This window comes from Platalea leucorodia (genome assembly GCF_965183815.1).
Source record: "Platalea leucorodia genome assembly, chromosome: 4".
Classification (NCBI taxonomy): domain Eukaryota; kingdom Metazoa; phylum Chordata; class Aves; order Pelecaniformes; family Threskiornithidae; genus Platalea; species Platalea leucorodia.
In genome coordinates this window covers 22930347-22951501 of record NC_138826.1, presented here as the reverse complement: position 1 = coordinate 22951501, position 21155 = coordinate 22930347, and the positions used below count along the sequence as shown (strand labels likewise).

Sequence of the window (21155 nt, the reverse complement as noted above, 5' to 3'; positions counted from 1 at the left end):
TATTCAGCCTGCTCTTCTCTATCTTGCTTGCACTCCCCTAAATGCTGAGACAGCAAACTCAGGGCTGCACTAGGCTTAGGGGGCTGAAGAGGTTTGTCAGAGCAAACACCCCACAGCACCTGCTGTGGTGTTGTGTTAGGGAACCTGTTTTCAGGCTGCAGGATCTGAAAGCTGTTCATTGCTTCCTAGGGCAATACTGACCATGAGAGCTGCATCTGGAAAAGAGCCAGCACCACCTGAGAGGCTGCAATGCCCCGGTCCTGGCATGGTGACTGCTGCCCTGCAAGCAGGCTGAAGAGAGCTGGATTAGGTGTGATTCCTGAGCAGTCCCATGAGTGGCTCAGTGGAGATGGCCCTGCACTAACCAGCTCTTGAGGCTCTGCCTTGGCACTGGGTATTAAAGGTAGGAGAGTCTTCACTTCCTCCATGGGCAGGGCCAAGCTTGTGCAGCCGCAAGCCAGGAAAAGGTTGGGATGCAACAGAGGCCAAACAAACACAACCGGGTCTCACTTCTGCCTCCGCTGTAATGGTGCCTCCCAACCCCCTTGTGGTACCCGGAATCTGTCTGGGCTGACTCTCAGCCCTCCTCCGAGCCCTGCTACCAGCAAGTTCCCGGGGAAGTGACTCAGTCAGCCCAGCTGGATCGGATGAAATGAAAAACATAAACAGAGGTTGGTGTGGGAGCAGAGCGGGTCCCATTTGCCAGCCCAGCACACGTGTTGCTCAGGAAGGATAACAAGCAATCCACAACACAGCTCCTCCGAGCAAGGACTTGACACAAGCTGGGGGCTCCCAGCCAGGTCTGTTTTGGCACAGAAAGCCTTCAGTGAAGGCCAGATGTAATTGAGCATTGCACTCCCTTGCTCGCTGGTCCTCCCTCACCTCCTATCCAGACCAAGACCACTATTTAAAAAAGCCTCCTTGTAGCCAGCTTCAGTCACAGTCATTCACTTAGAGGGGCAATGCTGAGGGACTCCCTGCCACATGCCACGCTTCTATTTCACAGCAGGAACCAAGAGCAAGGTGAGCCCAAGGCTGAAACCTCCTGAGGGCAAAATGAACTCTCCTGGTCTAGAAGCAGGATCAGCACTCCCAGAGCTTTCTGTGCCCCCACCGCAGGGCAGGGAAGGGCTGTCCCAGGCCATGGCTGGGGGCATTCTCAGCTCCTTTAGAAAACTGAAAATCCCTGTCTCACTGGTCCTTCTGTAAGTGAGAAAAGCACTGTGCTAACTCAGGGAGCCACTGGGACCCTCAAGGGGCAGGTGCTACGTGTCCGGGGGCAGATGGGTAGCGTGGGCAGCTGCCCTCAGAGGACAGGCACCGGGGTAAGAAGACCTTTCCCCAAACCATCCACCACATTGGGAGGGAGTGAGCAGACCAGAGTGCATAGACAGGTCATTGCTTTCCAGGGAACCTGGGACTTGTTCCAGGGAATTTGGGACCAAGGATCTGGGACTCGTTTGCTGTATGTGGGCCCTGCTCCTTTGCCGAGTGGATCTTTTTATAGTGCCTGTTGCCAGCAGCGATCAGCAGCTCGATGCCGCACAAGGCGGCGGCGCTCAGAGACGAGCCAGGGATGGGGTCCCCCGTGCAGGGCCGGCTCTGAGGCGTGGTGTCTGGCGGCAGCAGCGCCGTACCCACGGTGCCCCCCCCAAACCGGCGGCGGGGGAGAGAGCAGCGGGGAAATGGCAGCGGCTGTTTCTGCGGGAGCCCTGCCTGGAGTCGTTATGGCAACTGCGCCGGCGGGAGCCCGGGCCGCCTCTCCGCGGGGGCCGCCGGCGAGGGGACGGACCCCGCTCGCTCCCCGGGGCTGCGGCGGCCGGCGGGGCACCGGCGGGGGAGCGAAGCGCGGGGAGCCGTTTGGCCGGGTGGGGGGGATGCGGGCTGGGGGCGGCGGGCCGCGGGCGGGCAGTGCCGTCCCGTCCCACGCCCGGGGCGGGGGGGGGGGGGGGGGGGGCAGCCCGGTACCGGCGGAGGAGCGGGGCCCGGCGGCTGCCGGTCGGGGGTGCTGTGAGAACTGTGAGCCTCGGGGACCGGCCCTTCCCGGGGGTCCCTTCGCCCCTGCGGGCGGGGAGGGGGCGGCAGAGCCCGCCGACAGAGCGGCGGGGCCGGGCGGGGGTCTGGGGGTCCGGGGCGGGGCGGGGGGGCCCGGCGGGGCCGGGGGGCGGCGCCGTCGCTCACCGGCAGCGGCGGGTCCCGGCGGGTCCCGGCTCCGCGTGGTGCTGAACGGACAGCGCCGCCGCGCTGCGCATGCGCCAGGCCGCCCGCCGCGGGCAGGGGCTGCGCTGGGGACCGGGGGCGGCCGGTGCGCACCGGGGAGCCGGGGCAGCCGCGGGGCTGGAGCGACCGATGTGCGCCGGGGAGCCGCCGCCGTGGGAACTGGTGTGCGCCGGGGAACTGGGATAACTGGGGAACTGGGACAGACGGCGTGCACGGGGGAGCTGGGGTACCGGGGCCGGTGTGAGCGCCGCGCCGCTGGGAGCAGCCTGCGGGGGCCGCTGGGGCGCCGGTGGGACCTGTCACCGCCGGGCCCCGCTGGCCCGCCCGCAGCGCCGGAGCCGCTCTGCTCCGCCCGCTGCCGCGGCCTGGCAGGGCCGAGCGCCGCCGCTGCCCGCTTCTGCCCGCGGGCCCCGCTGCCCCGCGCGCTGCCGCCGGGGCGAGGTAAGGGGGCGGGGCAGGGGGCGGGGCGGCGGGGCGCGCGCACTTCCGCCCGCCGGCGTGACGTCGCTCCTGGACGCCGGCGTCGGGGGCGGGGTGAGGCGCGGCTGCATGGAGCGGCCGGGGCAGCCCCGGCGGGGCGGCAGGTACCGGGCCGGGGGGGCTGGGGCTGGGCTGCCGCCGCGCCGCCTGCGGGGGGCAGGGTGTGTGCGGGCAGGCGGCGGGCCGGGCCCGGGGGCGGCGGCTCTGGGGCCGAGCGGGGCCCCGTGGGGCGGCGGGGGGGGGTCCAAGCTCCCCCAGCCGCCGGTTCTGATGGGGCCGAGACTAACGGCGGCCTCCAGCCGCAGCTCGGGGGGCTCCGGGCTGACGGCTCCCCTCTGCGCCGTCCTGGGCTCCTGCCCTCCCCCGCCGCGTCCGAGGCCTCCCCAGCGGCCCGGTCTCCGCAGAGCTGCCGTGTCCCCGCTCCTCGGGGGGAGCTCTCCGGGGGGGGCCGGGGCCCTGTGGCTCCCCACGGGAAGGAGCAGGTGCCAGGCCGGGTGCTGCTCAGGCGTGAAAGCCAGGCACAGCTACCGAGCGGGCGGTGCGGTAACGCTGCAGCAGGCGCTCGCTGCTTTGCCGAGGGACGGGGACTCCTTGGGCAGCTGGTGGAAAGCCCCACCCGAGCCCTCCTGCAGGGCAGTGCAGGCAGGTGGACTCGGATGCCTGAGCAGTGAACGTCCCAGGCTGGGGAGGAGGTGACGCAGGTGGCAAGTGCGTGCCCCGCTGACGGCTAGCCACGGGGTTTTACCCTGTGGGCTGGCTGTGGGAGACGCCGCTGAGCCTTTCTTTCTGGCTGTTCCTCCTAGAGGCACCCGGCAGTAGGTGTGAGGTGATCTCGCCTGGCTCCCACCGTAGCCCGGCTCCCTGGTGTCTGATGATGAGTTTGACCCCCTCCAGGGGATGCCTCCTGGACCTGCCCTGGGAAGACATCTTGGTTCCACATATCCTCTGTCATCTGCCACTGCAGCAGCTCCTGAGCCTGCAGAGGGTCAGCAAGTCGTTCCAGTCCCTCATCCAGCTGTACCTGGCCAACATGCGCTGCTTTGACTCAAGCCAGGTATTGGATGGCTCTGAGGCTGGGGGAGACACAGATGTCCTACTGCTCTGGAGCTAGCAGGGGAGCATCTGACTATGTGGGGAGGAGAAACCCCTGGCAAGGAGGCTGGTTTCAGCTCTGGAGCTCGGGTTAATGGCTCGGGTGTCAGACTGGACAGATGGGCTCAGGGAGGAGAGGTGGTGATTCAGGGCCCAGCAATGCCAGTGTCTTTAGCAAGAAGCCTTGGGAGGAGTGAGCCTGGAAGCTCCACCCAGGCCATTATGGGGCACCGGCTGGCAAAAACACAAGCCAGCTCTGGAGTGGCACAGCCTGTTGGTCCTCATGGCCTGTCAGTGCTCATGGAGGTTGCGCAATAGGGTGGGTCTGACGGGAGATAACTCTGTGCCTGGTCTTCAGGGAAAGCTTGTGCTGGCCCTGGGAGACACTGCCTGGGACTTGGAAAGACAGGAGTAGCTGCTGTTCTGCGAGGACACGGAGTGGTCTAGCAAAGAGTTTTTGGAGAGCGGAGGTGTGGAGCTCATCACGAGTTTATAAATGCAGGGGTGATGATGGGGGATGCAGAAGCCAGAGCATCTTCTGGCTTGTGGCAGTAACCTTGGCATGAAGGGAAGAGAGCCTGATGGCAGGGTTTACCCTGGGATGAAGAGAGGGGGTGTCTTTGGTCGCCATTGTCAGACTGAAAGAGAGGAGGGGAGGGAGGGGAGTATTCGGTGAGGATCAGGCTGATCTCAAACCTTGGGAGATGCCTCATTCTTCCTGGGTTCCCCATGCAGATCGGACCTGCCATCCCTCGAGCTGCTTTCGTTAACCTGCTGAAGGACAACGAAGTACTGCAGCAGCTGGCGCTCCAGAACTGCTCCGACTGGCTGACAGACAGGGAGCTGCTCCCGGTCATTGGGCAGAACCACCACCTGCACCAGATCCAGCTGAAGGGCTGTGCCCAGCTCAGCCGCCACGCGCTGGTGGCCATCTCGCTGAGCTGCCCCAACCTGCGCCGGCTCTCCCTGGCTCACTGCGAGTGGGTGGACAGCCTGTCCCTGCGCAGCCTGGCTGACCACTGCAAGGCGCTGGAGGCTGTGGACCTGACGGCCTGTCGCCAGCTGAAGGACGAGGCCATCTGCTACCTGGCGCAGAAGTGCAGCAGGCTCAAGTCTCTGTCGCTGGCTGTCAATGCCAATGTGGGAGACATGGCAGTTGAGGAGATTGCCAAGTGCTGCCCCGAGCTGGAGCACCTGGACCTCACGGGGTGTCTGCGAGTCAAGAATGACTCCATCAGGTACTGAGCAATGTGGGGAGCCAGGGTGGGTATGGCAGGTGTCTGGGGTGGGGAGAGGGAGAGAACCAGAGAGAAAAGTCATATTTCATCATGCTGAAAGCAATGAGAGCTCAGTCTGGGGGAGAAGCCACTAGCAGGCCCTTCAGGAGAGGCACTGTGTTCTACTAACATCAAATTCCCCAGCATGTCACGGGGGGTAGGTCTGGGATCCAACCATGTCCCTTGAGTTTCTCTCCAATCACCAGGGTGCTGCTCCCAAAGGATGGTGCGTGTGTGGCACAGTCGTGAGCGCTGGGCTGCTGGGAGTAGAGAAGAGGGTGAGTGGTGCACTCGGGAGTCCTGGCTTGCAACCTGCACGTGCTCTCTTTCTTGGCAGGGTCCTGGCTGAGTACTGTCCCAAGCTGCGCTCGCTGAAGGTGAAGCATTGCCACAACGTGGCCGAGTCCAGCCTGAGCATCCTCCGAAGCCGTGGGGTGGAGCTGGATGTGGAGCCTCCGCTGCAGAGGGCTCTTGTTCTCCTGCAGGACGTGGTTGGCTTTGCCCCTTTCATTAACCTCCAGATCTAGAACTGCTGCTGCCGGGGAGGGGGGGACTGCACGACGCTGGGATCCCAGGAGGATGCCGGAACCAGCTGCTGCGGAGACATGCAGAGGGAGAGGTCGGTCCCGTTGGCGAGGCTGGCCCGAGTGGGGCTCACTCTTTCCTCTGGGGCTGCTTAGCAGCCACCGGCTGTTTGTGAGTGGGCTTTGTTGGTGCCTCCAGGGAAAGTAACTCCCTCTGCAGTGGCATGGAGAGAGTGAGTGACTTGCAGGAACACCATGGTGCTGAACAGGCCTTGGCCAGGCCAGCTAATAGATAGGATTTATTATTTGTTGTATTTTAAATCTCTAAGTGGCAGCTGTCCAGAGAGCAGGAGAGTGTTTGATGGGGACTGTCCCCTGGGGTAGGTGTGCAGGGCATGCCAGCAGAGCTGTTGAGAACAAACCAGGCCAGCTGGAGCAGAAAACAGAAAAGCCACCAGCCCTCCTCTTGGGAGAGGGCAGGCCCCTCTGGGCTTTGGGAGGAGGGCAGTGAGCCCAGCTCCAGCCTGCAGCTACCGGCCAGCCTGGCACCAAAGGGCTGGCATGGCCGTGGTGCAGGCAGTGTGTCTGTCCAGGCCTAGGTGCTGGTTTAGGCTGGTGCAAGGTGGGAGTTGTTTTCAGGGGGAACATGCTCCTAACTGCAGTTTCAGTGACAGAAAAGTACCCAACCTAGCTGTGTTGTCACTGAAAGCAATTGGTCATTGCTATTGGTTTCTTCCAGATTCTGACTTAACATTTCAGTAGTGCCCAGGCCTGCTACTATATCCTGCTCCATGTCGTGCAGCTGGAGCTTTGGCATTCAACAGTGGTGAGAAATGGCAGGAGCCCTGGCTGTGCTGCAGGTTGTGTTGGCAGGGAGAGCCTAGCTCTGGTCTGGAGTTCAGCCTCAGCCCTTGTATCCACACATTAACTGTTTGGTTAACCAAACAGCAGCCACATCTTGTGGTGACCATGATGAAGAGAGTAATTAGAGGAAGAGAGGATGACCCTGCTCCTATCTTTGGCCCCAGGAAGGACTGAAGGCAGTGTCTGTAAAGTATGTGCATGCTCTGGCTGAACTACACACCAACTCGCATCATCTTTATTAACACTGGCACTCAATTTAAAGCAACAGTGCACACAGACTTGTAAAAAGCTTGCTGCAAAAGCACAAGCCACATCTTAGATCTAAAAATGTCCCATGCAAGGAATAGCAGAGAATGCCCAGGCCCCAGAGAGCCACTGTGGTGTGCCCCTGGGGGCAGAGGGACAGCTACACAAGGAGAGAAGGCTCCTCGTCAACCGGGTTAGTTGAGGAAGCTGAAAGCAGTGTCCTGGCTCCCAGGTTAGTTCCAGTTAGTGGCAGGTGGAGTCCACTCATCCCTAGTGCCACGTGTCCATCCTGCCATGCCTGGCCGGGGAGGTGGAGGCTGAAGAGCGGGAGGACCTGGCTGTCAGTGGAACTTGTACTTCCTGGCTGGTTTGAGGCTGATGTAGGTTCTCTTCATCTCCTCGCTCTCAGGCTTCTTGATGTCTTTGTACCTCTCTCCCTTTGTGCTCACCACCTGGTTATCGATATAGCGGATCAACTTCTTGGGAGCCTGGAGAGTAAAGACATTCACACCAAGTGGACGGACAGCCACACTGCTAGGGAAAGGGAGGGGACAAGCAGAAGCAGAGCTGTGCTCTCCGGGGTGGGTGCAGGAAGACTGCGGTGGGCTGCTTTACCCATCCTTAGTGTTAAGAATCTTGGCCAAAACTGGGAAGGAAGCTGTCTGATGGGGGGAGCAGGAGCCATGCTAGTCAGGAATGGTAGGAACTGACAGACCCTGCAGCACTGTAGCTAAGCTAATCTTCCCTTTTTGCTGACTAGTGGGCTGTGTGAACAATCCTGCCTTTGGCCTGCCCCTTTGCTTTTTGGACTTGCAGCCTGATTTTTAAACCTTGTAGCCAAAGGACATTCAAACTGCTGGTGAGCTGGGACTGCTCTTCTTACCTCTTTGGGTGGAGCTGGCCGATGTGTTTTCTGATCGTCTGCGCTATCCACCATCATGTATCTGAAACACAAGAAGCACTTATTGAATGCTGTAACATGCATTGCCTGGGGCTATTGACAGCCCATGTCCTTTCTCCCCTGGCTGGTTTGTGGCTGTGCAATGTGTCCTACTTGCCTAGATTGCAGCTAGGAGCACTTAACATTCCCCTCTGGATGAAATGGGCAAGAAGTGTGTCATCCTTCTGGTGAGAACCCAGCAGGATTCTCCTGGAGTAGCATCCTTGGCTGTATGTGAAGGGTATTGAAAATTCAGGCTGTTGAGAATGCCAATAGCCCCTGCAGAACTGAGAGAGCTGCGGAGGTCTGGTGTGCTTTGCCATTGGGGCCGCTTTGCTCCCTCTCAGCCAGAGTGACAGCAGCCAAAGGAGACAGAGGTGAGATTACAGGACCAATCTGGTTGCTTCTGCCCTGAAGCGATGGTGTTCCTTTCACACTCCACCTACTACTTGACTACGAAACAGGTCTGTGCTGGAAGCAACTTCATAAAAGCATCACCTCATTCTCTGTGTGACTGAAACATCAGGGCCCAAGCATTTGCTTTCTGTACTGTTGAGTTACTACTCTTGAGACTTTGGTGCTGGTTTAGGAGGCGGACAGCAGAGCTGACCATGATTTCTCCCTCCGTAGTTAGTACAGTTCCTCCTGTGTATCTTCAGCTATGGTGATCTGCTCTCTGTACCTGTGCTTGAGTGATGTTTAAAGTACAGGATGTTGCCAAAATGTCATTAAAGTGAAGTTCCCAGAAACACAAGTAGCAGCTGGTGCTTTTTTGTTCCCTTGCATGTTACTCTGAAACAAGCCTGCACAGGAGACAGGCAAGGACAGGGACTGCTAATTCTACCTGGATGCCATTCTTGCTTTATCTTCCCTAGCCCATCGGCTCTTTATTCTGTCACTGGGGAGGATGTAAAGTGGTGGAAAAGATGTGGCTGGATAGACATGTGGAATCTGCACGCCCACAGGAGGATACGCATGAAAGCTGACATCTTAAAGCAGATCGATGAAACCACAGTGTGGGTTCTCCTATTGAGAATTAAATGCTTTTGGAAATGAATAAAGGTAAACCAATCTAAAGCCACTTTCGTTCCCAAGAAGTCCAGAGGGGGACTTCAGAGAGGTTTCTTTAAATGCATTGAATTCACACCTTCAGCAACTGAGATTTAATCTTCCCAGTATTGCTGTACAGGCAGTCTCTTAAAGATATCTTTAGCCTTGTTTGGACTGTCTCCACGGATGGAGGTATGAATGAGTTGCTGTAGTTCTACAAGTCATCATGTTACCTGAACTGCAGCACAATGTTTGTGCCTTGAACCTTTAACTGGAACCTCAGCTGACAGTAATGTGATTTACATTATACCTGTAGGAGGCTGAAACCTCACACAGCCAGTGCTGTGACCCAGCTGGTGCAGGTAACCTGTTTCAGTGCCAGAGCTCTAAAAGAAACGCAAAGTTGTTTTTTTTTTTTTTCCCACCTGATGATTATGTTTGTGCTTAGATGTGCTCAGCTATACCCAAATCGGCTTCACGGCATCCTTTCTGAGCATCGTACACCCCAAGGTCTTTACACATTGTCATTCTGACCTTCCCCAAACTGCCACCACCTCCTTTACTGGGAGCAGAATAAGGGGTCCTTTGCTGCTGGGTACTTACTTCTGTAGGATAACCTGTTTTAGTTCCTCGTGGTTGGGCGCTCTGCGGGGCCGTGCCAGTTCCTGGGAGGAGACAAGGCAGGCGTGTGAGTAGCACAACACATGGGGCGTACAGCTACCACCCTGCTAGCTCAGTGAGCCCAGCCGCTGGTGCAGCTCTCCAGCCCCTGTGGGAAGGGGGGTGCCAGCCTCAGCTCTGCTGGGGTGCTGGCTCAGCTGTGGGCACAGCCTGTACTCAGAGAGCCAAGGCAGGGAGAGGGGGTGTTGCTCTAGGTAATCCTCCTGGCTCATCACACAGAAAGTTCCTGCGGTCAAAGCTTCCGCTTGCAGCAGACAGCTGGGACACCTCTTTGTCCCTGAGCTCTGCCCTGCTCCTTGGCCCGCTGCCACCCAGCTCAGAGTACAGTACCTTCACACTCGCACCTGCTGGGCCAATTTCCACCTTCTCCTCCACAATTAACTGCACTGCCTCCTCCAAGTTCCCCAAGGCCATGGCGAGTGCCTTCTCTGCCTGGCTCACGGTACAGGCTGGGAACATCTCCAGTAGCAGCTCCACCCCATCCTTCAAGTCATCGCCTTCCTAGGTGGAGCAAGAGACAGAGGTAAGTTGGGGATACAGTGAGGAGAGGGCTATTGTAAAGGGCCTCTCTGGTTTTGCATTGTCAGGAAATTCAGCTTGCCCTTAGCTGAAGGCTCTCCTTACAAGCGTGACTAAATCCCGTTCCTGAAGCTAACAGGGGATTGTATCTTTGCAAGGACAAAGCATCACTCTTCCTTAATCTCCTCCCCCTGTATTTCAACTTTCTTTAAAGTAGGGCTGCTGTGAACTGGCTCATCTGTGTGGCCACGCTATGTGTCTCCTTAGAAGTGAGCTTTCTGGACACTGTGGTGCGAATGCTTGAACAACTCCTGCTTTGATATGTTATGTGTGCTTTGATCAGAAAGGGAAGGGACTGTTAAACACAGTGACCTGTGGCTACATCATAAGGAAGCGCAGCAGCAGCATTTGCTAAAAGGCTGTGGACAGAGTCGCTACAGAGCAGGAAGAGATCAGGACTGGAGAAACAGCAAGCAGAGCATGGGGGAAGGAGGTGGGGGGACCTGCCAGGTGCTGCAATGCCTGTAGCATGGGTCATGCTGAATGGTGCTGCAGGACCAGGACCGCTGGGCCAATGACTCAGTGCTGTACAGCTCAGTAAGTGCACAGCACAGGAGGCCATTGAGGGTGGGACCGGCATCTTCAGGACTGACACCCAGATGTGACTGCTGCCTCTGCAGATACTGTGCGATAGCTGGGAAGAGAAATGATCCAGCTCAAACTGTGGAGTGAGGCTAGGGGAACAGGGTGAAGTGGGGTGGAGCCTCGCTAGTGCTGCAGAGGTGTCCCTACACTGCTGCTGTGGGGTCTCCGGGGGCACTGGGACAGGTTCTCTCAACCATTGCTGGAGGTGGCTAGAAAGTGGCTGGAAAGGATGAGCCAGAGCGATGGCTCATACTCTTCTGTCAGCACATAATTTTCTTTTTCCACTTACTGACGGAGTCTTGCTCAGGCCATACAATGGAGGGGATCAGAGACACCAATGATGCTGTGTCACACCCTATGCTCTGGTTCCTTCCAGAGCCAGAAAATGCCCTCAGGCAGTGCTGGTAGCCTAATGCTGGGTGACTGTCCCCAGTGCTCCTGCTCCTCTGCCGGGTGCTCATACCTGGGCCTCGGCTCCGTCTGTTGAAGTGCACAGCCTTTCCCCGTTGCAGGCTCCAGCTCCAGGCTCCTGGCCCTTGGTCAGGTCTTCAGAGGGTGCTTCACTCCCGCTTTCCACAGCCTTTTGGCCAGCTTTTTCTTAAAGACACAGTGATATCTCCTGAGGAACCGCCCCCTTAAGGCTAGAGCTCTGTGCTTTCTGTTGGCATTCGACTGCCAGTGCGTTGTATGTCAAAGTGACAAGTGGGAAGCACTTCTTAAGTGCTTCTTAAGTGACAAGACTGGGAAGCACTACTGTTCCTCTTGCTCTCAGCGGGGACGGCCGCAGCTCTGCTCTCACTGACCTGCAGGAAGGCAGTGCTAGTGCACACTGGAGTGCCCGAGTGCTGCATTCCCAGGCCTTACTGGGCACGGGCTGCTTGTGAATTCAATTCTACCTGTCAATTCTTGGCCCTCTAGCACTTTGGCTGTGGATACTTACAGTATTTTTGTGACATTTCTAAGAATTGCCTGGTGTTTGCTCTAACTTTGAACTAAGGTGTGGTTTTGATTTTAAATTTGGGAATACACACTGGTAGTCCCCAGGCTGTATGTGAGCCAGCACATCCTGTGATCAGGTTACTCTTATGCATCTCTCTTTACAGGCTCTTTCTGTGTCACTGTAATAAGCATCATTTCACCTCTGTTCTGTCCTCTCTAAAACTGGGATAGTGCTGTCCTTCCACACTCTGGCTACATCAGGATCCTCAGGGGGTAGGATGCAGGGGACCAGAGCAGAGCAGTAGGTTTTGTGAAGTTCAAGAAAGCGGCAAGTAAGATAAGACAGGACTGTCTGTTCTATGCTGTGTAGCCTTCTGGCTCCTGTTAAGACAGCAGTGTTGTTGCTAGATAAGCAAACTCCAGACTGGTGTGACCTGAAAGGTTTAATATCCAGGCACTTTACCCATCTGTTCTTTAGTGGGAAGTACCTTTGGGGCTGATTAATATAGCAATCCATCTGATCTGGGAATGCTGAGGTTAGAACGGGCCATTGGGATAGTGTAGCCTTCTGCAGTCCTGCATAGTGCAGGCTAGAGCACATCATTGCTGATTTTGCATCTGTGCCAGGGTTCATGGGTGAATGGGAAGTGAGCTTTGAGGATGCTCAAAGTCTAGAAGGGATACACACAATCAGCTGGATTCTCTATTTGATGATGCACCTGACATGGGCTGCCCAGGGACAGTGTCGCTTAGGCAGATAGCTATCAGAGGCAGGCAGAAATCCTCACTTTCAGAATTAACCTACAGTAGAATTTCAACAAGCAGCCCTGTATCTGCGATTTTTTCCTTATTACTCTGGATTTGATCTCAACAGAGGTATCTGGAGATCTGGTCCAGTGTTTTTCATCCCAGTATGTCCTGGACAGTATTCCATATGACTCAAACCTCCCATGTATTAATATCAAAAACCTGACTGAACATTACAAAAAAATTGTCAACCCATTCAGGCTACCCTATGAGATCCTAAATGTAGCAAACAAGACTGTATTTTATCCGGTGACATTGCTCAACTCCAAACACTAATACGGAAAACATGCAGAATATACTTTCCTGTGCTGAAATTGTCTGTGTAACTCACCTTTGTTGCGAGCTTCACCAAGCCTTTCTGACAGAGAGAACATCATTTCACAGATATCACCACTGCAAGAGACAGAAGCTGTGTAGTGTGAGGAATAAAAACAGTAGCCTATCCTACTTGGCTACCTCTTTATAGAAAGACAAAGCTTGATGGGAAGCCTAATAAAATAAACCGGTATTTTACATGGCCAAGGACCTACTTGCAAACTATACTGGGATTAGCATTTGTGGATTCAGGCAAAGCCTGACTTAATCATAACGGTTTGGTACTAATACCTCTTCGAGTAGGTATAACAAAAGAATTTATGGTCCTTAGGGGCTTGGGTCCAGGCCCCCAGTGCATGGCATGCACATACAAATCAGTAACATTCACATACCTGTGGATTTCTGCAAAACCAGGAATATATGCCTCCATCATTTCCACAAAGGTGTCCATGTCAAAGGTCTCCTCAGAGGACTCTGGTGAGCCCAACTCTTCCAGGACACCCGTGATGTAAGAGAAGAAAACATCATCCATCCCACTGGAGACAGAGAGAACACAGGACATGGCAGCAGGGTCAACAGGCCCATTTTTTCTCTCTCTTTCTCTCATCCCCATTCCCCCTGACCTTGTGTCTTTCTAATAGAGCAGCAGAAGGACCTATGTGGACTGCATCTTATGGGCAGATCCCACTAGTAAAGCCAGGTAGCAGGTGGTCAGTGGTTGAGTGGGAAGCATTTACAGATAAAATACTGCATGCTGTCCTCCTTCCTGGGCAGCACTGAGTGAAAGCCCCAGCACGTGCCCAGAGGCTGTGCTCCTGTAGGTGCTTCATCTGAGCTAACCAGAATATTACAAGTGCTCAAACCCTGACTTTTCTATGCTGACTGGTATTTCAGGTGAGATCAGCATATTCTGTCAAGTTGCAGTTTCTATGGGATGCAGTGTTCTCTGCTTGCTGCTCTCCACACTCATGCCACTGCTGCCACCAGCTGCAAAACCAGCTGCTGTGTTGCAGCCTCAAGGTGGCTGTATCTCTGCATGCAGGCGGAGTTCAAAAGAGGGAGAGCCCTGATATAGCATTATGCTGCTCAGAAAGCCCTTTGGGAGCACCATGGAATGAAGGGAATCCCATATTCTAATGTGTATTACTGGACAGGAAATTAATCATCTTGGTTGTCAAAGAAATGACATTGCTAGATTGCAATGCTAAACGATAGCTGTTCAAGCATTCACATCAGAGCCTGGGCAAATGACCTGCATCCTGGATCTGACTTAAGGAAAAGCAACACAAAGCACAGGAAAGCTACAAAGCTCCACTTGGAGTTCAGTATAATGTGCAGAGGGACAATTAGCACAGAGCTCAAGCTAAAACAATTATATTGGATCTTCCTATCTCAACATACCTGAGGTCTGCAGCAGGGATGTGGGACTGGATGAAGCATGTCAGTGTGTCTCGAATGATTCTTTCAAGCTCCATGTCTCTCTAAACCTTCTTCTCTAAAAAAGAGGAGGAAAAGGAAAACTCCACATAATTTCAAAGGCAAGAAGTAGATCAAAATATCAACATGATCAAAAGGTAAGCATGGTATAGGCAAGTGTGCTCTTCCCATCAGAAAAATTCATGAACTCCTCCAACGTGTCCTGTCATCCCTGGGTAACTGCAGGCAAAGATATCCACAAAAAGCAGCAGTACGAGGATCCACTGGAAATACCAGCCCAAAGCAGCCCAATCTCTTGGGCCTCTCCTGCTCGTGTTGATGCTGGCAGTGTGCAGCTGTACTGTACATTTAAAATGTCCCCTCCAGGAAGCAAAGCTGGAAATGCAGATATGTCCAGCTGCAAGACCTCAGAGACACCTCCTGAGCTGGAACGCTGTGCTGTCCGGCGAGGAAGCAGCAGGTAGTGGGTTTGCATGCTCAGTGCAGAAAGGGGTGGACCTTCCAGCTAAGAGCATTCGCAGTGATGCTTGAACTCAAAAATGAGTGGGAGGAAGGATAATGTCTCCTAAAGAAAGGACAACCTAGAGAGTATTTCACAGGGAAATACCAAGCAGGGCACAAACAACTAGTCTGCCAGCCAAAATATCAAAGGTCTCCAGGTCAGGCACGGACTGCCAGTGGAATCCTGCCCAAACAGGAGCCCGTTGTTGTGCTTGGTAAATGAGCCATTCTGCAGTTGATGCAGCTGCAACAAGGGGTGCTTGATAACCCAAAACTCAGGGGAGTTCTAAGAATCACAGAGCTCCTACAGAAGCAATGGCAGAGGGGGGCTGCCCACAGCCCTCCTTCAGCTATCAGTACTGGGCCTGTACTGAATCGGGTGCAGAAAAGCCATTTCTTAACCATTCCTTTCCCCTTGGGTCTACAAAGCTGCTGGGTGGATGAACTCCTGGTGTAAGCACCGAGTTCTTCCTGAGGAAGGAAACTAGCCCTGCATATAAAGAAACTGATGTGGTCATCAGCCAGAGAGCTTCCAAAGGTCGTCATGCTCCCACCAGTGCAGCTCCCTCATTCCAACCACACCAGGACCTGACCAGGCCTGTTTGACACAGACCTCGCAGACCAGTCGTGCGGGTTGCTGAGAGATGATTCCCACGGGAGTCAAAAAGGTTTGGCATTTCCAGAGATGAGAATTCCAGAGCTAAGAGGATATAAAGAAAAACCACCCCATGGTGCTCAGCACTGCTCCCGTGGGACCTAGAGAGAACCAAAGCCCAGCAGCCTGTTGGCAGGTCCACCTGCAGTCTCGGGGCCCGTTCAGGCTCTGCACTGCACTTGGCCACCACTGCAAGGTGCCAAGAGCACATATGCACTCCTCTGTTTGTGGCTGGCCCGGGGAGCACACCTGGGCCAGCCAGACCTGCCTCTGGCTATGGGCACATTGAGGCTCTAGTGACTTGACTCTCGAGATTGAGGGAGAAAGCTGTGACACAGGCTTATGCAAAAGTGCTCTACTGGGTATATGGCATGCCACACTGCATCTTCCTGCAGTGACTCCTCATCAAATATTCCCAGTCTGTGCTCTCCTACTCTTTAGGGCTTCGAACAGATGCAGGTTTTGCTACCTGAAGGGCCACTTCTTGCTGAATCCCTGTGTCAGCGCCATTCCCTTGGGACAGAAGGAAGACAAATATGGGAAGAACATCACAGCAGTGGGACATGACCAGTGAGACATACTCATATAGAAGAACTGCCCTAATTTTCACTGTTCAAAGCTAAACACAAAGCCATCTAATCACCTAAACTCTCCTGCAGCTACTGTTAGTATCAACCCTCCCACTGATCTAGATCCAGTAACTGAAAAAGAAACCAAACCCTTCTTTATATGTCTCTCACTTGGGGCAATGAATGATGAGTTAAAAATGCCGTACCACTATATGACCAACATACATATATTCAAACACAACGCATGCAGAAATAGCCAGGGGAAGGCATAATCAGAAAGGATTATGTTTGCTGTTTCTGTCTTAAGCTAAAAAGTTTCTTTGCCTCCTGTAATTTCAATTAGAAAATTCCCATTTCACAGCATTAGAGGAAAACAGCTGCCCAGACTTTTTCAGGTAGGAGCTCTTCACGCAAGCACCCCAAGTGAGCTCCTGAGCTTTTATTTTTCAGCTTCCCGAGGATCCTTTGTTTGCATTTTTCTCTTTTGCAGATGTCATGGCCTGCAAGTGTAGAAGCTGGCTGTAAAAACAACCATGTGTAAAAACACCTTCCTGCTCCCTGCTCATTGCTTCTGTGTGTTTTGTGTGTTCTGTAGCGGTGTGACAGAACCAAGTTTATCTTTGTCATCTTTGCAACATACCCAGAAAAAAGGTGAGCTTTGATCTATCGTCCTCAGACATCAAAAAGCCAATGATAAGACTTTGAGTCTCATTGTTGGCAAGAATACTGTCCTAAGCAGCATGTTTGTCCCACATTTTAAGCTGAACCTGCAAATGCTGGCCACCACCAAGCCTGCTGAACTTGCAAGTACAAGTTATTTTCTTTTTTACAGAAAACAGGGATGGAAAATCAACGTATAGCAGTCAAAATGTTTTTTCTACCATCACTACTATCAAGAAGAATGCTTATTTCCTTCTTACTTAGAGTGTTCATGACATCCTGGGAACTGGAAGTCTAAAAGATTTTGTCCATTTCCATGAAACAGGCAAATATTCTATAAGAGAGAACTGTATAGTAGCCAATAACATTTCCTGACAACCCAATTACCTGAACAACAGAGCACAATTCACCATGTCAAAGGCACTTTTGTGAGGTCCATAAATTAGCTGCTGGTAATTTATTCTGATCAATAGAACAGGCAAAGTCACTCATCTCCTTAATCAAAGGCACTTGCAGGCAAGTGTCAGACTGGGACAAGAGAAGCACAACAAAAAATAATTCAGCAACAGGAGTATCGTAGCTATGGCCAGTCACTAACTGGTCTTGAATCCATTCCCCAACCTCTGATTGATACCCACAAGAAATGCTGGTGTGAAGTGTTTGAAAATATTCAGATATTTTCCTGTGGAGCTACCGTGCTGTATCTGAACAAAAGCTATTTCCTTGTGTCTTTGTGAGTGGAAAGAAGGCAGCAGGTTTTAACCATTGGGTATAAATTCTCTCTGGCATCTCAGACAAATCCATCCACCAGCAGACTCGGATTTAAGGTTTACATCCAGAGAAGGCAAGCTGCCACCCTTGGCCTGCCTTTGCGGAAAGGAAACCCTTTAAATGCCAAAAGCACCGCCTTACACTGAAGGATAGAAAGCAGGTAGGTGATCAAGTATTTCTTCAAAGGTCAGCCATTGCCCTTTCACCTGAAGAACCCATCTCTGCTCCTATAAAACCAGAGGCACCAAGACAGACAAACGCACTTGCATTTGATCATTTATTGTCACAGGAGAAAGATTTTATTCCCCAGTAAAGAGACCGTCCTTACAAAACTGAGCATCTGGGGGATCTGTAATGCACAATGGTCTTGGCCGAATGAGGCTTGTGGAAGACAAGTCCTGAAGGTCCTCTGGCCTTTCAGATTAGGTGGGTATTTTCTTGAAACAGAGGAAGCTGATTAAAAACCTTTGTACAAACATTTTAAAATAGATTCTTCAATGAACAAACTGATGTTCCTGCATAGCCAAGTTTAGAATTACGTAACTCAGGACACCAAACCACCCTATGCATTATACCTTCAAATGCAACATTTCTTCCAGTGGTGACCTGTAATAGTTAAGGGGGAGATTTACTAGAAGGGCTTATCCTATGTGCAGAGTTTTGTGGAGGAGTGATTTATAATGCACTGAACGATCTAAAACCCAAAGCAGGAGAAATCACTCTCTCTCGAGCTCAATTTTACTGAAAAGGTGGCATCATCGCTTTAAACTTCCAGCCTAACTGCAATGTGGATTTTAAGATCACTTCGGTAGTTGTCAGCTGATTCAATTATGTTTATGGAAGTCCTTCTGCATTTCTTGTCATTATAATGTGGAGTCTGCTTAACATGTTGCACAGAATCTATTTTCTAAAACATATGGTCAAGAAACGGTATTCCTATTGCTCTGCCCTCAGCTACAGCCCCACAGTTTTGCACTGTCAGAACAAGGGACCTTCAACCCTCAGAAATTCTTGTCACTTTTCAGTCTTCAAACATAGGGGTTTATTATTAAAGAGTGAGCAGTGGAGTACTGTATGTCATCTCATTAAGACAGGCTTGGCTTGAAATATCAAGAGTGCTTACTTGATCCACACAATATCATGTGGCATACTTATTTCCTCACCTCGGGCAGAGAAAAGTGGTAACAGTTCTTAAAATGTGAAAATTATTTGTTTTCTGTACTAGGTACTTTGGCCAGCAGCTCAACAGAGTTTGACACCCTACTGTCTGTCTTGAGAACTCCATCACCCTTGCATTTTCGTTCCTAATACATTAATGTCAAATTTGGGTTTTTTTTCTAGAACAGCTGCAGAAATAACACCCCTCTAAAAGTACCATCATCCTTGTGGTGCCTGAAATATCTACTTATGCTATGCAAGAAAAGTTGGCTGCTTTTTGTACAATTCATATGCATCTGCCTTCCTTAAAAAGGGTGAAAATCTGAATTGTTTGCATACAGCTAGATCATTTCCAAAGGCTCTTTCAAGTCAAATTTCAGTAATCATTCTCAAATGGTCAATGTGATGGGACGGGAATGATTGATCGTGCCTTGGACTTTATATTAACATGACAGATTTGAGGAGAGCAATTTAGGAAAATGTTTCTGGGCTAAGAGGAACTGCCATTCGGATGTATATCAACTTTTACAAGATCATAAATTTGCCTACCAATGAGTTGACGTTTCTGCAAGCAGGAGATGGGTGTAGTATGCTTTGGGTGTTTCTCAGAACAGGGTAGAGAAAGTTTAGGTAAAACTGAATCAGCTGAGGGACTGACTAAAACACCTTGAGACAGTTCCTTTACCTCAAGTTTCAGTAATTATTTAAGTAAGTTTAAGTAAGTAATGGGACAGGGATGGTTCACTGTGCTCTCTCTGAAAACTTGTTATGAGAAAGCACAGAGCATGTCTCATACACGAGAGTGTGTGCGTGCCTGTGCTTGGGGAAGTGTGGATCCCTGGGATATAAGGAGCTCTCAGTGTAGCCTGTGCTATACAGCCTCAGGGGAAATCTCTCAAAAGCCAGACCTGCAGGACAGAGAGTGAGCTGTGGCTATATGCCACTGAACTACTTTACCTCCTGAAACTTTGCTGGCTTAAAAGAAAACTTTCCAGGCTGAGTAACACCTTACAGATGTAATTTCAGTGCTTCCATTTTCTGTTTTCCTTGCTAAAGAAGTCCCTGAATGGACTTTCATGGTGTGGTTGCTACGGGAAAGCAGGCTGAGATCATTGTGCACGTTAACACAATTACCTGCGTAATGCTCTAACATTAAAATAAGGCTTTTGTTAATAACTTAGTCCCACCAAATTACAGTAATAGAAGATAGTAATGCCAGTGGCCAGACTTTCCCCTCCCCCCGAGAGCTACGCCGGAGGGCTGCACTTGGATGGTGCTCTGCTGACACAGGGCCCTTACCTGAGCAGGGGTATCGCCCGTGCAAGGACGACGGCTCACGGCTGGTGTTCAGGAGTCACTTCAGTGCTTGCAGAAGAGTCGACAGTCCATCCTATGACTGCTTGGCCCAAGCCAAGAATGAGGGAGCCCTTTATGGGAAAGGAAAGCTGGATTAGCTGGACAGGGAGCACAACAGGATCGTTCTCTGTATGTTGGTGTCTTTATGCTTTACATTACTTGTGACCGTTTCCCCTAACGCGAAGGGTACAGCTTTATCCTTTGGAATAAAACGTACTATGTGAAAGGCTAACTCGGATGGGAGAACAGCGCCAGCCTTCAAATTCACTGCCATGTTGGGATGTTTTTCAACATTTACAACTTCTGTACCAAGGCCTGCAGCGGTCTCTGAACGTGACAGAGGTACTGCAGAAGCACCGGCGGCCCCATCGCCACTGCGAGACAGAACTTGTTCCTGCTGCCGTGAACAGGGCAGACCAGACACCTCGCGTGGGGTTTCCCTGCTGCTCCTTCCGCGGCTTGCGGCACGGCCGGCGCGGCCCGGCGCGGCGCGGCACAGCGCCCCGGGCAAAGCCCCGGGCAGCCCCGCGCGGGGCGGCGGCTGCGGTGGATGGCCCGCTGTAACGCCATTCCCACCACCGGCTCAGCAGCTCGGGGCGTTACTCGCTGTCGCCGCGCCCGCGCCCCTCGCTAGCGGGCAGGAATGCCCCCGGGCAGCGCGGGGGAGCCCGGCCGGGCAGCGCCCGAAGCGCGCTCCGCGGGCCGGCTGCGCCCCGCCGCCGCACGGCCCCCGCCGCCGCACGGCCCCGCTGCGGCTGGGCTCCACCCCGCGGCGGGAGGCACGGCCCCGGGCTGCCGCTCGGCCCCCGGCCCGCGGCTGAGGGCCTGCGGGCGCTCCCGCCGCCGCGCTCCCCTCCCCGGGCAGCAGCCGGCTCCCCGCACCTGCCGGCGCCTCCCCGCGTCGCGGACCCCGGGATTAAGCCAAACGCCCGGATTGCTCGGGCTCCCGCGCTCCCCGAGGCGCGGGGGGGGGGGGGGAGGGCGGGCTGGCTCCTGGCAGCCCGCCGACAGCGGTGCCCCGGAGGCTGCCGCCGGTGCCCGGGTCCCGGGCCGCCGCCGCCCCGGGGGCCCCGCGGAGGGAGGGGCCGGGCGCGCGCCGCCGGCGGGAGGGGTGGGGGCAGGGGTCACCTGATCGCCCGCGCGCCCCCGCCGCGGCCTCGCTCCCTCCCGGCGCAGGTCCCGCGCGGCGCGGTTGAAAGCGTCACGTGGCCAGTCATAGAGGTGGAGGCGGGAGGGTAGAGCGGCGCCGTGCTGGCGCGCTCCCCGCGCCGCCATCTTGGTTGCGGGCAGGAGCCGCGAGGCGGCTTCTCCTCAGTGCTCGGCTCGGCTCCCCCCGAGCCGCCCGCCGCGGGGGGCTGAGCAGCCGCGGTGCCCCCGGGCGTCGGTGTGCGCCGGGCCGCCCCCGCCAGGGTCCAGGCTGGGGCCCCGAGCCAAGCGGGGTGCCGGGGG

At 54.0% G+C, this 21155-nt stretch overlaps 2 protein-coding genes across 4 annotated transcripts; one reads left to right on the top strand and one right to left on the bottom strand.

Annotated features, from left to right (window-relative positions):
• The first annotated feature begins 2732 nt into the window (after positions 1 to 2732).
• On the top strand, positions 2733 to 7045 carry FBXL15 (F-box and leucine rich repeat protein 15). Of its 2 annotated transcripts, none has more exons than XM_082308193.1 (4): positions 2733 to 2804; positions 3504 to 3754; positions 4528 to 5030; positions 5407 to 7044. In XM_082308193.1, exons 2-4 carry the CDS (start codon positions 3572 to 3574, stop codon positions 5594 to 5596), a joined length of 876 nt encoding a protein of 291 aa, XP_082164319.1. In that variant the 5' UTR covers positions 2733 to 2804; positions 3504 to 3571; the 3' UTR covers positions 5597 to 7044. The 2 variants fall into 2 exon arrangements, with proteins under 2 accessions (XP_082164319.1, XP_082164318.1); XM_082308192.1 differs by having other exon boundaries at positions 2743 to 2804; positions 3595 to 3754; positions 5407 to 7045.
• CUEDC2 (CUE domain containing 2) lies at positions 7045 to 20915 on the bottom strand (the record flags this gene model as incomplete). 2 transcript variants are annotated; one of them, XM_082308196.1, is made up of 10 exons in its annotated part: positions 20835 to 20915; positions 19650 to 19777; positions 14001 to 14094; positions 12992 to 13135; positions 12616 to 12677; positions 11002 to 11135; positions 9705 to 9875; positions 9297 to 9358; positions 7587 to 7647; positions 7045 to 7191 (listed from the first exon to the last, which is right to left on the bottom strand). In XM_082308196.1, exons 3-10 carry the CDS (start codon positions 14072 to 14074, stop codon positions 7045 to 7047), a joined length of 855 nt encoding a protein of 284 aa, XP_082164322.1. In that variant the 5' UTR covers positions 14075 to 14094; positions 19650 to 19777; positions 20835 to 20915. The 2 variants fall into 2 exon arrangements, with proteins under 2 accessions (XP_082164322.1, XP_082164321.1); XM_082308195.1 differs by having other exon boundaries at positions 7078 to 7647.
• Positions 20916 to 21155: the final 240 nt, after the last annotated feature.

Coding starts and splice junctions, on each gene's coding strand:
- FBXL15 (XM_082308192.1), top strand. CDS start 2,770: ATGGAGCGGCCGGGGCAGCCCCGGCGGGGCGGCAG. Junction 2,805..3,594: donor CAGCCCCGGCGGGGCGGCAG/GTACCGGGCCGG, acceptor GACCCCCTCCAG/GGGATGCCTCCTGGACCTGC. Junction 5,031..5,406: donor GTCAAGAATGACTCCATCAG/GTACTGAGCAAT, acceptor CTTTCTTGGCAG/GGTCCTGGCTGAGTACTGTC.